Here is a 17,500-nt window from a genome sequence, read left to right on the forward strand (position 1 = left end):
GTTTAACATTCGTTATCAAACCATTTTTCAGAAACATTTTGTTTTTTGTTTCTGATGTTGCATTTCTTTGGTTTTCTCAAATTTGCTTTCGATGCTGCTTTTTGGAATATGCAATTGATGTTTTGAGTAGCTGAATTGACACCTTCTTTATTGTTTTGGCATTGTGAGTTATTGAAGAACTGTATAGAGTTCATCATTTCATTTGAGTTCAATGTTTCAATGAATCTCTCTGCACTGTTTTGACCCCATCTGTACGATTGGTTTATGTTGTAGAGTTTATTGGGCTGTTTTTTTGAATAAATATTCCCGGTTAATTTCTTCAGAAACACGTTGATCTGACTGTGATCTGACAATGGTGTCTGTGGTCTGACAGTGAATGCACTAATGGAGAAGGAGTCAATGTCAGTGATGGCATAATCGACTACACTTGTCCCAAGAGCTGAGCAGTAAGTAAAGCGACCTAAATAGTACCCTCTGATTCTACCATTAAGCATGTACAGGCCTAAGGCTCGACAGAGACTGTCACGCCCTGACCTGAGAGATCCTTTTTATGTCTCTATTTAGGTTTGGTCAGGGTGTGATTTGGGTGGGCATTCTATGTCTGTTCTTCTATGTTTGGGATTGCTTTGTTTCGGCCGGGTATGGCTCCCAATCAGGAACAGCTGTACATGGTTGTTGCTGATTGGGAGTCATACTTAGGCAGCCTGTTTTTCCTTTGGGTTTTGTGGGTGAATATTTTCCTGTTTAGTTTTGTTAACCTGACAGAACTGTTGCTGGTTGTTTTTTTGGTTTATTCTTGTATAGTGTTCATTCGGTCCATTAAAATCATTCACGATGAACACATCCTCCGCTGCAACTCGGTCTCATTTTGACGACGGCCGTTACAGAGACATACTAACTCCTTCCCATTTTTGTTCAGTATTTGGTCAGGGCTGTTTCTATTATTTATAATAGAGCTACTGTACAAGGAGGGGTGTCCAAATATGTGGTGGTTACCTCCCGCATCAGTGTAGTCAGGCTCAGAACCTGTTCTTGCATTGAAATCTCCACAAAGAAGCACTTTAGCCTCTGCCTCAAACTGAATGATTTCTGTATGGAAATTGTCGAAAAACTGATCATCATAATATGATGAATCTGAAGGAGGAGCATAAGCTGCACATATGTATACATCATTGTTACAGTAGATTGTACCTTTGATAAGTTTTAGCCAAATGTGATTAGTACCTTTTATCATTTCATTCATTGCTAAGTCCTGCTTATGCCAAATAATGATTCCACCTGAGTCCCGGCCCCGTTTAATATTTTTATGTTTGATTGATAGTATTAAACTTTCTCTATAGCCTGAGGGACACTGAGTATCTATGTCTCCACGACACCATGTTTCCAGTAGGATTATGATGTCCTGTCCCTTGATGTTTTTAATCAATTCTGGATTTGTTGTTTTATAACCAAAATGTGAAGAGTTTAGGCCCTGGATATTCCAAGAGCTGATAGTTAATGATCTCATTTATAATAAGTGATATTCACTGGTTTGAGTAAAATACATTGAAAAAAACAAATAATAATAATATATATATACATACACATATACACACACACACCATTAAATATTATTATTATTATAATACCAGTACCAATAAAATAAAGAATAGTTGTAAACAAATGAATAAGAATGGAATAAGATTACACAAAAATAAGTACAATGCAATCTGCAACCCTGTATGTGTGTGTGTGTGTGTGTGTGTGTGTGCATGAATTAAAGGGTCTGTCTAACCCAGTAGTCTGCATATTAGATGCAGTAGTTGCGCATATTAGATGCAGTAGTTGGCGCATATTAGATGCAGTAGTTGGCGCACCTCTCCTATGTCTGATTGTTCTAGGTGTCTTTTGCCAGAGGTTACCTCAGCATACGTAGGCTGATGATCTGAATGATACATGGTCTGGACTGCATCATGTGGTCCACTTCTATGAAGGACAGTGTTCTGCCCGACTCTAGAGTACTGGTCAGTGCTGTGTTGTGATGGGCCAGGTCTAGTAGAGCTGTGTTGTGATGGGCCTGGTCTAGTAGAGCTGTGTTGTGATGGACCAGGTCTAGTAGAGCTTTGTTGTGATGGGCCAGGTCTAGTAGAGCTGTGTTGTGATGGGCCAGGTCCAGTAGAGCTGTGTTGTGATGGGCCAGGTCCAGTAGAGCTGTGTTGTGATGGGCCTGGTCTAGTAGAGCTGTGTTGTGATGGGCCTGGTCTAGTAGAGCTGTGTTGTGATGGGCCTGGTCTAGTAGAGCTGTGTTGTGATGGGCCTGGTCTAGTAGAGCTGTGTTGTGATGGGTCTGGTCTAGTAGAGCTGTGTTGTGATGGGCCTGGTCTAGTAGAGCTGTGTTGTGATGGGCCTGGTCTAGTAGAGCTGTGTTGTGATGGGCCTGGTCTAGTAGAGCTGTGTTGTGATGGGCCTGGTCTAGTAGAGCTGTGTTGTGATGGGCCTGGTCTAGTAGAACTGTGTTGTGATGGGTCAGGTCTGGTAGAGCTGTGTTGTGATGGGACGGGTCTAGTCGTGCTGCCCTGAGGCGGGTCTGGTCTGGTAAATCTGTGCTGTGTTGGGCCTGGTCTAGTAGAGCTGTGCTGTAATAAGACGTGTCTGGCTCTTTTCTCCTGGGGATGGTGGAGGTACTGTTGTTTCAGAATGTGGGGTGGGGGACCTCTGTTGCTGGGGTGATGGGTGTGTGGGTAACTGCCAAGTGTTGCATCCTTTAGGTCCTTGGCAAAGGTTCTGATACTGTCCTGATCAAGATGTACATTATGGTATAAGTGTTGACATGTCAGAGTGGGGTGATGAACCGTTCTGACGTGGAGCAGTGAGGCGCAGTCCACAGTGATCTGTTGATTTATATTGTCCATCAACTGTCCTGGGAAGTCTTTTCTTGGTAGGAGGGTGGACACAACTATATTGGGTGTTGGGAACATAGCCTGTGCCCGTTCTGCCACTCTTCTCACTGCCCCAGGTACATTTTCACCTTTGGCATGAAGGTCGTTTGTGCCAGTGTGGATGATGATGTTGTCAGGGGTGTCAATCCTGGTCTGACTGAGTAGCTGCATTGCGCTGTCAGTTGTAGGACACCAGAACTTCTACACCTGGTGTCTAGGGAATCATCTTTCCTGGACTAAGAACTTCCCTTTTGAATCAATAAGGATAGCAGTTGTGGGTGATTGTCTTGGTGGAGCAGACTGGGAGGCTGGGATTCTGACCTGGGCTGGAGCAGACTGGGAGGCTGGTAGCTTAACCTGGGCTGGAGCAGACTGAGAGGCTGGTAGGTTGACCTGGGCTAGAGCAGACTGGGAGGCTGGTAGGTTGACCTGGGCTGGAGCAGACTGGGAGGCTGGTTGGCTGACCTGGGCTGGAGCAGACTGGGAGGCTGGTAGGTTGACCTGGGCTGGAGCAGACTGGGAGGCTGGTAGCTTAACTTGGGCTAGAGCAGACTGGGAGGCTGGTAGGTTGACCTGGGCTGGAGCAGACTGGGAGGCTGGTTGGCTGACCTGGGTTGGAGCAGACTGGGAGGCTGGTAGCTTAACCTGGGCTGGAGCAGACTGGGAGGCTGGTTGGCTGACCTGGGTTGGAGCAGACTGGGAGGCTGGTATTCTGACCTGGGTTGGAGCAGACTGGGTGGCTGGTATTCTGACCTGGGTTGGAGCAGACTGGGTGGCTGGTTGGCTGACCTGGGCTGGAGCAGACTGGGTGGCTGGTTGGCTGACCTGGGCTGGAGCAGACTGGGAGGCTGGTTGGCTGACCTGGGCTGGAGCAGACTGGGAGGCTGGTTGGCTGACCTGGGCTGGAGCAGACTGGGAGGCTGGTATTCTGACCTGGGCTGGAGCAGACTGGGTGGCTGGTTGGCTGACCTGGGCTTGAGCAGACTGGGTGGCTGGTTGGCTGACCTGGGCTAGAGCAGACTGGGTGGCTGGTTGGTTGACCTGGGCTGGAGCAGACTGGGAGGCTGGTTGGCTGACCTGGGCTGGAGCAGACTGGGAGGCTGGTAGGTTGATCTGGGCTGGAGCACACTGTGCTGGAGCAGACTGGGAAGCAGGTAGGCTGACATGGGCTAGAGCAGACTCGGAGGCTGGTTGGCTGATATGGGCTGGAGCAGACTGGTAGGCTGGTGCTGTGTCATCAGACTGTGTGGTGGAGGCCATGCTGGTCTCAGGTTCTGCTTGTGTTGTACCAAGCTGGTGGACATGTTCTCTAGATGCAGACGACATAATGACTCGCTGCTGGTTGAGGGTGTCAATGTACCTCTCTCTTTGTTCTAGCTCCTCTCTTGTTGTGCTCAGATGGTCTCTGAGGTCATCATTTGTCTGACTCAGTTTGTCCATTCTGCTTTCTAATTTAGCAGTAGATGCTCTGCTCTCCTCCCGGAACTGTTTCATCTCTACTTTTAGTTTTTGGACAGTGTCCTCCTCTTGAAACTTGTTCTCTCTGAGTTCTATGACCTCTGCTTCAACTAAAGAGAGGGTGTTGTGGAAACGTTGAATAGCAGGTGTTCTTGGTGTTGTAGGCATGTCCTTGGCTCTGTCTGCTGCAGGTGAGGTAGGTAGAGGGACACTGAGGGCTTCTTGCTGGGTCACAGAGACCGTTGGGGCCTGCTTTTCTCCATCTCCCCTCTTTTCTTTTTCCTCCGTTTCTGAGATGATTTCAGCTTCTACTTTTAGGGTAGCAAACCTATTCTCAAAAGCCTGGAGGCTTGAATCATTGCCTTGTATCAATACAGTTCCATTATTATATATGTTTACTGTTTGATACGTGTTGCTCTGGTCAGCTTCTTCAAAAATGCTGATCTGACATCCTTGGCTGATGCCTCTCTTTTTTGAGAAAGGGAAATGGTTGCAAATAACCCTTTTCCATATGTGCCCTCGTTTGGTATTAAATATTAAATGTGCTCTTGTTTTGCAACTGGTAAGATCTGCAAACAGGCATTCATGGTTCTGTCCCATCAACAAACCTTTGAAACTTTTCTTAGCTTTCTCTGTTTGGATGTCTGGTGGGTAAACAATTTCCATAGCAACGCTGGTGATGTTGGCTACAATGTTGCAATATGTATTATTGTCTCTAGAGGACTGTTTTACTTTGATGTCCTTTTTCTTCTGTCCTTATTTTGTCTTATTTTGTTTTTCTTTTCTACTGTTATTAGATATTAGATATTCTTTGTTAGCTAGCTAGCTTCTTCCAGGAGAGTCCCTAGCAACTGCTTAGCAACTGGTAAACAATTCAGCTAGCTAAGATAACTGTACAATTTCATGAAGAATAGTTACTTTTTCAAAAGCCTATCTTCTTTGTTTGTTGCTTGTTTTGTCTCCTATTCAGTCTTGCAGTTTTCTTTAGCTTTTTTCCGATGTACACTAAAAACCATGTAGATTTCAATATTTGTAGGAGCTCATTTTTTCAGCAGCTGCTGCTCAATTTGGAACTCTCTCTCTCTCCGTCCTAGCCAGAGTCTCTCTCTCTCTCTCTCTCTCTCTCTCAATTCAATTTGCTTTATTGGCATGACGTAACAATGTACATATTGCCAAAGCTTACTTTGGATATTTACAATATGAAAATAATAAGAATCAAAATTGTCAACGGGACAACAGTAACAACACTAATAACCAAGGGTCAAAATAACCATACATTGAACAATAACAATAAGCATACAGTAGAGGACATGTGCAGGTTGATTGGTCTGTCAGACAATGTCCCTCAACTTATGGCAGGCAGCAATGTAGTGCGCTGCCAACCCACAGCTCTCTGCGTCCTCTCTCTGTCTTAGCCAGAGTCTCTCAGTCTGTCTCTCTCTCTCTCTCTCTCTCTCTCTCTCCTCTCTCTCCTCTCTCTCTCTCTCTCTCTCCCTCCCTCTCTCTCTCTCTCCATCTTAGCCAGAGTCTCTCAGACTGCCGCTCTCTCTCTCCATCTTAGCCAGAGTCTCTCAGTCTGTCTGTCTCTCTCTCTCTCTCTCTCTCTCTCTCTCTCTCTCTCTCTCTCTCGCTCTCTCTCTCTCTCCATCTTAGCCAGAGACTCTCCGACTGCCTCACTCTCTCTCTCTCTCTCTCCCCCTCTCTCTCTCTCTCTCCATCTTAGCCAGAGACTCTCCGACTGCCTCACTCTCTCTCTCTCTCTCTCTCTCTCTCTCTCTCTCTCTCTCTCTCCGTCTTAGCCAGAGACTCTCCGACTGCCTCACTCTCTCTCTCTCTCTCTCTCTCTCTCTCTCTCTCTCTCTCTTTCTCTCTCTCTCTCCGTCTTAGCCAGAGACTCTCCGACTGCCTCACTCTCTCTCTCTCTCTCTCTCCGTCTTAGCCAGAGACTCTCCGACTGCCCTCTCTCTCTCTCTCTCTCTCTCTCTCTCTCTCTCTCTCTCTCCGTCTTAGCCAGAGACTCTCCGACTGCCCTCTCTCTCTCTCTCTCTCTCTCTCTCTCTCTGTCTTAGCCAGAGACTCTCCGACTGCCTCTCTCTCTCTCTCTCTCTCTCTCTCTCTCCATCTTAGCCAGAGTCTCTCAGTCTGTCTGTCTCTCTCTCTCTCTCTCTCTCTCTCTCTCTCTCTCTCTCTCTCTCTCTCTCTCCGTCTTAGCCAGAGACTCTCCGACTGCCTCTCTCTCTCTCTCTCTCTCTCTCTCTCTCTCTCTCTCTCTCCATCTTAGCCAGAGTCTCTCAGTCTGTCTCTCTCTCTCTCTCTCTCTCTCTCTCTCTCTCTCTGTCTCCATCTCTCTTTCCCTTAACGCATGTTCATGTTTTATTAACTCCCTCTGTTCGTGTTTTAGAGAGGAAGAGGTCAATACATCTGAAGCACACGCCAACAACTAACTACTACTGATCTAATGGTGAGAGGATGCATCTGGGGCTCTTACAGGAGGGCTGGGCTCCATCAGAGGTCAAGGCTGGTGCAGTGAACTGGTACAGGCTCTAACTGGACTTCTGTCTGTAATGTTAATTCTACCTTTATAGTTCTGGTAAGTGACTTGGCCAGCGAGAGGGAAGGAGGCCATCATTGAGGGTTGAATGAGTCTGGGCCCTGGCGGGTACAGTGAATGCATGCTACAGGACTTTGTGTCTCTGATGACACGTCTGACAAGCTAGAAAAAGTCCCAGTCTTCAGTTTGACCCCCCCGTGCCACCGTGCCATGGTAAATGTGCTCTTAACTTTCCTCTCTTGAATCCCACGGTAACACTGGCGCGTTTTGGACTTCTAACCCCTTTTAAACGTTGTGTGTTTGAGACTGCTGGGATGTTCTTCTGTATCCACTGATGTCAACCATTAGTCTGTGTGATAAACGGGGGCTTTGCTGAAAACGGTTATTTTCACAAAAACGGCTGTAAAGTCCAAACGGTTTGAGCTACAAATTATTATGGCCCATCTATGAAAAGCTGAGACTCTTTGCTCTATGATGCTCACAAGCTACACGAGTCGTTAGAAGGTAAGGAGTTCTTCTACATAGAAGATCACAGGAAATCCCAGGACATAGTGCCTATAATACTGTAATAAGCTCACATAGTTGCTGTCACACACTGTCACAACGCCACACTGGTTGGATGTTCATTTCACTGAGAAAAACCTTTCTACATGTATTTTGTATCAGGTCTTTGCTTGGCTGACCTTATTTGTTTATTCACATTTGTCAAGAAAACTCATGAATGCAACTGCTTATGTCACATGGTTTTGTGTTCTACTTGCACTGGCCTTCCTGAAAGGAAAATGGTACAACACTTCAATGTGAGGCTAAATATTAAGGCAGAGCAAGCAGATTAATGAAGGTAGTGAATTTCAGCTTTTTCACTGTGCGAGCCCTGGGACCATGTCATAATAAGCTCTGCAGAGACATGCTGCACTCATGCTAAAATCACAGCACGTTAAGTAACTCATAAATGGTCCCATTTAACTGCCGTGATTGCACTACGGAAATTAACACGGCTGAAATTGCCGTTCCCTATTCAAATTGACAGCTTGTCTGGCTTGCTGAACAGTGGCGGCGACATGTTCCAGTGTGTCTCCCTCCCTCCACCAGCAGGCAGCACCCTGACTGACTGACCACCCAGAGACGGGATCCAGAGAGGGGGAGGCAGACTGGGAGACAGTTGGACTAGCCTCGCCCTACAAGCTGAAAGGGAGCACAAATACACTTCTAAAAGACATTTGCAGCGCGATGCATACTAACCATAACACCTTGTCATGCTGTTTGTTACCATTAGACAGCTACAACGTTTTCTTGGCCCCTTGCTGTGTAGCCAGTTGTTTGGCAGCCCTAGCTCAACGTTCACACCAATATCGTTCTGTCTGCTGCTAAAATCGAATGGAGAAATGGCATGCCATTGGCTGAGCGGGCAGAAGCTGTTGATTTGAAATGGCTGCAACGGCAAACAGTCGATAAAGGCCTGTTTAGTGAGACAGCTCTCCTCGTGCTCTTGGCTGCGTAATTAGCTTCCCTTCAGAAGAGCCTAGAGTTTCCTGAGTGAGAGAGGAGAGAGAGTTCTATAATGGCCATCGATAAAGAAGCGCAGACGAGTGTCATACCACTGTCAAACGCACAGGCCCACTCTACCCGTTAATGACTGCAGATGGCAGTCCGTTAAAGTGATTACACAGCCTGCTGTTTCATTGAGCCTGAATGGTTACAGCACTGTCCTCCCAGGCTGAGCTAGCTGGACAAACCTACAGATCAGCTGAATGAAGGAGAGACAGAGAGAGGGGGAGAGAGAGAGAGAGAGAGAGAGAGAGAGAGAGAGAGAGAGAGAGAGAGAGAGAGAGAGAGAGGAGCAAGGCAGATAATGGCTAAGGACGGCTGCTGCTGCTATTATTACAACTAAATGGCGTACTAAGAGATTTGAAAAGAACAGGGCAGAGAGGTGGGGGGAAAACCAAAGTAGATAAAAGCAAGAAGACAGAACAACTCTGGCCAGCAGAGAAAAAACTATTCCATGCTTACAAATTAGAAAGTGAACACACCAAGAGAGAAACACACACAGAAACAAACACAACCTTTATCATGCATTGCGTATGACTACGCTGTATGACTAGGCTGTATGACTAGGATGGTGGTTGGGTTGGGTTGGGGGTGGTAGTACGGTACAGAGTGGGGCAGAGGACAGCAGAATAAGACAGGACAGGTATCGTACTCACCGAGGTCCTCTGACACTGGATGCTGGTGCTGTTGAAGCGCAGGGCGGTGACGCTGTAGGTGGCTCCCTGAATGTGGAAGATACACTCGTAGTTCCTCTGTCCAGACTGGGGCTGAGGCAGGTTCTTAGCCAGCAGGGTGATGGGCTTCATCACCCCCACTGGGATGTAGATCTGGGTGGATGGCAGGATCTGGGGACACTCCTGGGAACAGGGCGAGAGACCGTGTTTAGCCCTGTATTCTGTAAGCAGGTAAAAGTAAGGAAATGGTGGACTGGAGATTTACTGGACGGGGGAAGTAAGTATAGCATGCTGGTATAATGTCGATAAAGCATTAGTGATTTTGAAAGTGGTCTTGATGCACAGTGTGTGAGATTTTAAGCACAGAGTGATACAAAATGTACAGACACATCCAACTGTGACGAAGACAAGAGGAATGCAGTATTTATAATTGTATAAAGCCATGTAATGGGCCTAATTGCTCTGAGAAACTGGCATATTTTTGGAGGGGGGGTGGCAAAGTGATTAGCGACCACATAGTTTGTTGCCATGCCAACGGATTAGCGAGACAAAACAAAATTAAGCCATTCAAGTGTTAATGCCATTGAAAGGTTTTGGCAGGGCTGTGTTAGTGGGTACGGACGCCAACAGCGTCTGGGCCAAAAAGCCAGTCCAGTCCAGTCCAGACGATCAGTGGGAAGAGCAGCAAGTGCTGTCTTGTCTCCTCTCTTGGCCCTGACCCCTCTCTGCCCAACACGAGGGCGCTGGAGAGGACAGGAGCAAAGCAGCAGGCAGCTAAAGAAATACATCAACTAACGGAAGATGAGCCACCACAGACACATTTGTCATGTGTCCCACTCGCTGGCTAAAGTTGGCTGAGGAAAAATGTGTTTGTTGATTTTAGACGTCACCCTCTCCCACACAAGATTTAGCGACAGGCTGTACAGAAAAGATACTACTTTTCCCAATAGTTACATAGCAAATACATTAACAGTACCATGCTAATGTGAGTGAATGAAATGTGTTGTTTCTCTTTCTATTCAACTGAGTCAACGCCAATATGCTGGACAAACAAGCCAAGTCCAGACAGCAGACAGCCTTGGTCAGCAGGAAGAGACAAAGGGCCAAGCCTAAATACAAAAAAAGATGTCATGAATCTGTACCTTAAGCCAAAACTATTCCAATATCAACATTTGTAGATGCTTGAGGAAATTCAAACATAATATAATTGCTATTTTAATTCTCAGTTGTAGTGAATGACTCCAGGTCTGGCAGACCAGTGTCTAGCATACTCTATACTGAGGACTGTGAATATCATTCCTGTGTCTGCGAGTGAAGCTTCTTATCATGAGTTGGGCTGTGTAAACAGACTCCTTCTCAGAAGCCAACACAGGTCTCCGTGACACCAGGCAGCCAGGCGCTTCCATTGGACAGCTTCCACTGCTGTCCTGCCATTAAACTGTGTTCCACCACAGCTCTCCTCCTCTCCTCTCCTCTTTTCTCCTCTCTTCTACCTTCTTCTCTCCCCTACTCACCTCTCCTCTCGTCCTCCTTTCCTCTGCTCCTCTCCTGTCCTCACCACCAACTCCTCTCCTCTGCTGAATAAATATGTGATTATGCAATTTCCCTGTGAATCTGGACAGACCTGTCTTTGTCCTCAATTACTACGTATGAGACAATAGCTAAGCTACTCTTGGAAGATTAGTCCAAATGGGGACTAAAAGAGATCCAAACAAAATCAAATAAAATCAAAATCAAAGCTAGAAGAAATGCATAGGAGTCGCCTGAAGACAATAGGGAGCTATTAGCCAATAGCTGAAGACTATTGAGGATAAGGAACTCTGAGGTCCATATTACCTTAAATAAACAGTGTTGGGTACGGTAATATTCTGGGATGGCAATACTCCCAAAATATTCATGGTAACTTTGGTCTCTTTAATCATTATTAGCTCAACATCGTCTCCCTGGTCTGCAGGCTCATTTGTAAATCAGTTTGTGCTTTGCTAAACCAGCGTTAAATTAAGTGCAGGTAATGACTTGAAATTGCAATTTGAATCAGAAAGACAGCGGGCCAAAAAAATCATTGGACGTAATGGAATTGGGTGATACCTATTCTCCTCCCAATAGGCACAAACCCAAATAGCGAAACAAGAATAATGGGGCTTGTGAATGAATCCCCAATTCTAAAGCGGCATGGAGAGAGGATGATCAATTCCAGGGGGGCTGCGCTCAGTCTGAACGAGACGTTGTGCTGGTGGCCAGGCAGCCATTTGCTTTAGTATTCAGTGCACACAGGTGGGGAACAGACAAGCGTAAACAACACGCTTAATGAACTGCCTCCAGCCTCTGATAGGGACTGTGTATGTGTGTTTGTGTGTACATGTATGTGTGTGTGTGTGTGTGTGTGTGTGTGTGTGTGTGTGTGTGTGTGTGTGTGTGTGTGTGTGTGTGTGTGTGTGTGTGTGTGTGTGTGTGTGTGTGTGTGTGTGTGTGCATGTGTGTGTGTGTGTGTGTGTGTGTGCATGTGTGCACACATTCATGTGTTTGTCAGTCTGTCTCTAGGACAAAGAAGTCAAACAGTCTTCCCACCCAACCAGTGGTGGAACGCTGCTATCGCCCACTATGTGGGTCAGACAGACCACAGCCTCCTTCTATGGTATGTAAAACATGTGTCTCTGGTCAGACAGTGCAGAGACAAAGACAGACAGATTGCTAAGTCCTCAGTCTGGACCACACTCTGGCCCCACCTGTGCCAACACACGGCCCGCCCGCCTGCCTGCCTGCAGCAGAAAGCCTAGGGGTCTGGTGCATTGGCGTGGATTGGAGGGTCGTAGACACAAAGCGTGCTGGATCAGCACTGCGGGCCAAGCCAGAACCACATGCTGCAGCTCAGCACCCAGCCCAGCCAAATCCATCAACCATCAGCCAGAGCCAGGAGACAAAGACCCGCCACGTTCAGAAGGGAACTGATGATGAACACAACTTGAGGGAAGAGAGAGAAAATAAGGTGAGGAACCAAAACGTGGTGAAGAAAAAAATCTAAACTATTTAATTACCAGTCCTGACAGGTGTCAAAACAGAGTTAAAAGTGCGTATCAGATGCACTCTTGCGGAATATAATGGAACAATGGTTTACCAAGGGGATTCCTCTGAAGGGATTTCTCTCTTTTCTTTTTCACTCCTTTATTTCCTTAGAAATGACAGAGTGAGAGAAGGAGAAAGAGCGAGAGAGAGAGAGAGAGAAGGAGAAAGAGAGAGAGAGAGAAAGAGAGAGAGAGAAAGAGAGATAGAGAGAGTGAGAGAGAAAGCGAGAGAGAGAGAGAGAGAGAGAGAGAGAGAGAGAGAGAGAGAGAGAGGGGCGTGTGTGAGCTGGGGCTCCTGGTTAGCTTAGCTGCTCTCAATGCTCTCTCCCCCTCTAGCCCCTCTTCCCCCTCTCTCCCCTGGTGCTGGGAGTCAGGCAGAGGTGAGATACAGCCCTGGAAGTCACACAGACATTTATTAAGGTGGGAATGAGAGTCAGGAGGAGAGTCAGGAGTTCACCAAAGGGGACAGTGTTTGGCTGATTATTTGTGTTACCATCCACCCCTTGGGGGAAAGACGAGGCTGGATCTCTGGGAGAGAGAGAGGCAGATTACAGCTGTCTCTGCTCCAAAACCCCAATCTAACCCTGGGGTTGGGAGCCGGAGCGCTGCAGAGAAACCTGTCTTGAGGGCAAACAGGAAGAAGGCATAAGGAGTCGGCCAGCAGCAGATAAAGATGGGTTTATGGCTCCAGACTCATCTCGACTTCCCCCATATCCTCTTGTTAGCGCTAGCTTGGCCCTGGCAGCTCTGTATGGCTTGCTCGTCTCCATGGTGTTTGTTTTGCTGAAACGCAGCCTCCAGCCATGCCCCCTCTGGCAACAGATTTCTGTTAGCATCCAACCATCCCCTCCCAGCAAGTCGTGCAACACTGCCGAGGTGGCAGTCTGAGAACGTTAAGCAGGGCTCACATAACAAACAGCAGAACGAGAGACAGAGAGAGAGAGAGAGAGAGAGAGAGAGAGAGAGAGAGAGAGACTGCAACAATGGGGATGAACTCTGATTCTTCTAAAAACACTAGCAGAGGGAGAGGGTAGGGTTTGTAGGCCATGGAGAGTGAGGAATGAGGGTCTTCCTAGTTTCTCATGCAGATGATTTCTCATTGATCTCCCATTGGCCCTGCATGACCCTACAGTAATGAGGTGATGTCATCATGGGATGCTGAGGTGTTCTCTGTGGGGTGCGGGCTGCTGGCTGTGACCTATTGGGCCTCCTCCTCCTCCAGGCGCCCTGATCAATCCCAATCCACCATGAAGAATGGGGTGTCACTGCTGGCGACAAGGGGGTTTGATAGATGAGTAGCTTTGTGATTGACAGAAGGGTGTGCGGTGGGGCAAGGCGAGGTGGGGCGAATAGAGAGTTGCCGAGCGCCCGTATGGATTACCGATACAGCCCAGTGAACTGGCCCCCTAGCAAGGAGCAGGGCCCACATCGACCAGCGCAACGCACACCAACCCAACACACAGAGGGGAATGAGAGAGAAAGAGGAAGAGGTAAAAGGGCTCTGATGACTACATCTCCCGAGGGAGACAAGGACGGACAGACGCTGAATAATATGATCTCACTTTGCTGGGTTTGCTGGGTTTCATGCGAGCCAATACACGTCCCCATAGATCTCTCCTAAGAATACTGTGCAGACAGGTCAAGAGGGCCAGCGAGCAACATATCATATCCATCAAGACTGCTCAGTGATTTCAGGCCTGTCGGGCCGCTCCCTGCCGAATCCAATAATTCCCCGCTGGCCTCTTCATTTGGACAGAGCTGAACTGTTTAGAGTCAAACACAATGGAGCTCTGGGCTTTGTTTTATCAGAGATGGTCCTGTCTGTTTCTGTGCCACTGTATCTGGGCTGTATGCAGAGACAGGAATAAATGTGATAAGTAACACCAGGGCTGTGTTCTACTGTAGGTACACCACATCAACACACAGAGTGCTATTCATACTTCATGCTAGGAAACACTGAGCTCAGACAATTGATATTGGGTTGTGTTTAGGACCATAAGATAACATTGCAACAAACAAACATAATGAACCTATTTACAGGTATACGTCTGTACAGAACTATATTATTTAACTATGTCATTATATTACTGTAACAAAAGTAGTAAAGAGTAACAGTCATTGGGTTGTATGAACTAAGTCCTCAAGGTCTAGTCCTGTGGTGAGACAGTGTTAGAACTGTGCTAGATCATCATGAGGCTATCAGAAGAGCTCAGCGGTTAAATGAAAGCTACTTTGAACCATGAAAAGGCTTTTGGAGTGTCCGCCCACTCCTGGGCCCTCCTGTGATGGAGCACGGAGAGTAGGGAGAGCCCAGTGAGCTTTCTTTATTTCATTTTTATTTAACCTTTATTTAACTGGGCAAGTCAGTTAAGAACAAATTCTTATTTTACAATGACGGCCTACCCCGGCCAAACCCTAACCCGGACGACGCTGGGGAGATGAAATACGCCCGTTCAAAAACTCCTGGGAGAAATCTGCTACGGAATCACAGATACTGACCACTTGGCTAATAATACTTTAGTGCAGTTTATAGCATTAATAATATTGTACAAACTGTAAAAGAACTAACTTTGCACCAAACATGAAACATGATCACTGATCTCGTATTATGCTGATGCTGCAAGGGGAGTTCTACAGTCAGTACTTTCTCTGAAGGGGAAAACTAGGACAGCAGCATTAGATGAGTAGGAATTATTAAAGAGAAAATACAGGAAGTGGAGCTGGCCCTGATGGTGTCATTGGACCAAACCCCACATGAAGAAGCTGTCACCAGGATCTCAACTCTTCTATGTAAAATTCATCTCCAGCCTCCATTAGGAGGACAGACATTGTGGCATCTGGAAATGAAGATTGAATACACTTTGAATAATTAAAGTAGGTGCAGATCAGTGGCAGGCTTGGATCCCTGAGCGCGAGGCAGCGCCGGGGAGAACCAGATATAGAACCATTATAATCCACATGATAATTCACATTTCCAGTTGTTGCAGGATTATTTTCCTGCTGTGGCAAACTGGCTCAAATTAAGATCCTACATCTGTACCACACGTATGTTGAAATAACTGAAATATCACAAACAAAATGTATGTTATAAGCAGTTTGAAGAGGTCATGTAATTTTTCCTCCCTGGCCCTCATTCACCTCCAGTAATTCACCTCCAGTAATTCACCGTTAGTAATTCACCACCAGTCAGCCTGCCCAGCTGATGATGGCCCATCAAAACTATACCTAAACTATATGGAAACTAATTGAACACATACGTATAATAATAGAGTTAGCCTGAAGACAAGATTAAATTCACAATAGTCTGATGAGTTACAGTATTATCAATTGAAGCAGGGGAACGGAGTGCCAAAAAGTCACTTTTTCGAATCCTCCTACAGAGTCACATGCACATGATTTCTGTTTAGTATCAGAAAGAGCAGTTTCTAAAACAGGTGAGGTGAACTCTATTTCAAAATATCACTTTTCCCAAGAACTGGTGTTCCACGCACGTGAGCACACCGAAGCATGTGGCTCAGACTACTAGGCAAAGACTGGTAACAAAATAAGACTTCAAATGTGCTATTCTGTCTTTTGAAATAAATGTTCTTATTTCCATACTATTTCTTAAACAAAATTATAAGAGATATCTTTGTGATCGATTTAACACTTGAATTGTGCGCTTTTTAGTGGTTTTCGTTTTTACATATAGCCTGCAGTAACACAAACTAATGAAAATGCTTTGATGTTGTATTATATTTCAGATTGTTAAACACAACCAAAGGAGTCTTTTTCCAATAGCATACGACATGTATTTATTAGACTGTTAGAACTTTGACCTCCAAAAGACGCGTTATTGGCTTCAAGTTGGGTCCCTCCAGGCCCAGCACTTGTAGTGTTAATAGTACAGCCACAGACGTCTGTCCCATTCCGTAAGGCTGGCTGCAGTAGTGGTGGAGTTGGCTGGGCTGTTCTCAGTAGTGACACTGGGGATGGAGAAAGCCAAACTTGAGTAGGGCTGAGAGTTGGAGCTTGTGCTCTTTGGCAGGTCTCATCCTCCCTTGCTTGTTTACAGTCTATTTACTGTAGCGCTACTGCAGCTTACCATGACGCTGTTGGACACACGTCCAACAGTGTGTGTGTGTGTGTGTGTGTGTGTGTGTGTGTGTGTGTGTGTGTGTGTGTGTGTGTGTGTGTGTGTGTGTGTGTGTGTGTGTGTGTGTGCATGCCTGTGTGTACTCACAGTAAAAATGCTTTCACAACACCAGAGAGACGGGAGAGGGCGGAGGAAAAAACCCACCTGACAGCCAGATGAGACAGACTGTAAATTCGAGGGAAGGAAGGAATTATGCTTGGCAGATGTGGAGGAGAGAGAGGAGGCACTGAGGATGCATGTCTAAATGCATGAATACAGAAATTAGGACTGAGGAGTAGCTTTTACTTTCCAGGTTTTACCATGAATAGATACTTTATCAGACATAGAGCCACAAATACATCATCGACTTTGACAACTGGTATTAACTGGTGTTAACCGAAGCCTAATGTGAAATATCTTAATCTAAGGAAGTACACTAGGCCTATATTTCACCCTCCAGAGCAGTAAATGTGGGTGACAGGAGGAGAACAGAGATACACATTACCTTACTCTGGTATTTTGACACTTCTTGTAATAATCAGCTAATAAAGACTAATCTCCCTCTCCGTGTTTACATCTGTACAGCCACAGCTGCTCTAATGGTTATGAATTGTACAAGGAAAAATAGAAGAAGTGTTTCATTCCCCCAGCGGGTGTTATAATATACACTGAGTGTACAAAACATTAGGAACTTTCCATGACATAAACTGACCAGGTGAATCCAGGTGAATGCTATGATTCCTTATTGATGTCACCTGTTAAATCCACTTCACTCATTCTAGGTGAAGTGGAGGAGACAGGTTGAAGAAGGATTTTTAAACCTTGGGACAATTGAGACATGGATTGTGTATGTGTGCCATTCAGAGGGGGAATGGGCATGACAAAAGATTGAAGTGTTTTTGAACGGGGTATGGTAGTACAGTAGGAGCCAGGCACACCGGTTTGAGTCAAGAACTGCAACGCTGCTGGGCTTTTTACGCTCAACAGTTCACCGTGTGTATCCAGAATGGTCCACCACCCAAAAGACACCAGCCAACTTGACACAACTGTGGAAAGCATTGGAGTCAACATGGACCAGCATCCCGGTGGAATGCTTCGACACCTTGTAGAGTCCCTGACGAATTGAGGCTGTTGTGAGGGCAAAGGGGGTGCAACTCAATATTAGGAAGGTGTTC

General features: G+C 46.3%; 1 protein-coding gene across 2 annotated transcripts in view; it reads right to left on the reverse strand.

Moving 5' to 3' along the window:
• LOC106566890 (plexin-A1) overlaps positions 1 to 17,500 on the reverse strand; it is a 280,529-nt gene that overhangs the window by 56,569 nt on the left and 206,460 nt on the right. For both annotated transcript variants that reach the window (XM_014135443.3, XM_014135442.3), the window contains exon 10: positions 9,132 to 9,332. In XM_014135443.3, coding sequence (XP_013990918.1) covers positions 9,132 to 9,332 — 201 coding nt within the window. The remainder of the gene's footprint in view (positions 1 to 9,131; positions 9,333 to 17,500) is intronic.

Source organism: Salmo salar, chromosome 13, assembly GCF_965601325.2.
Source record: "Salmo salar chromosome 13, fSalSal1, whole genome shotgun sequence".
In the NCBI taxonomy this organism is placed as follows: domain Eukaryota; kingdom Metazoa; phylum Chordata; class Actinopteri; order Salmoniformes; family Salmonidae; genus Salmo; species Salmo salar.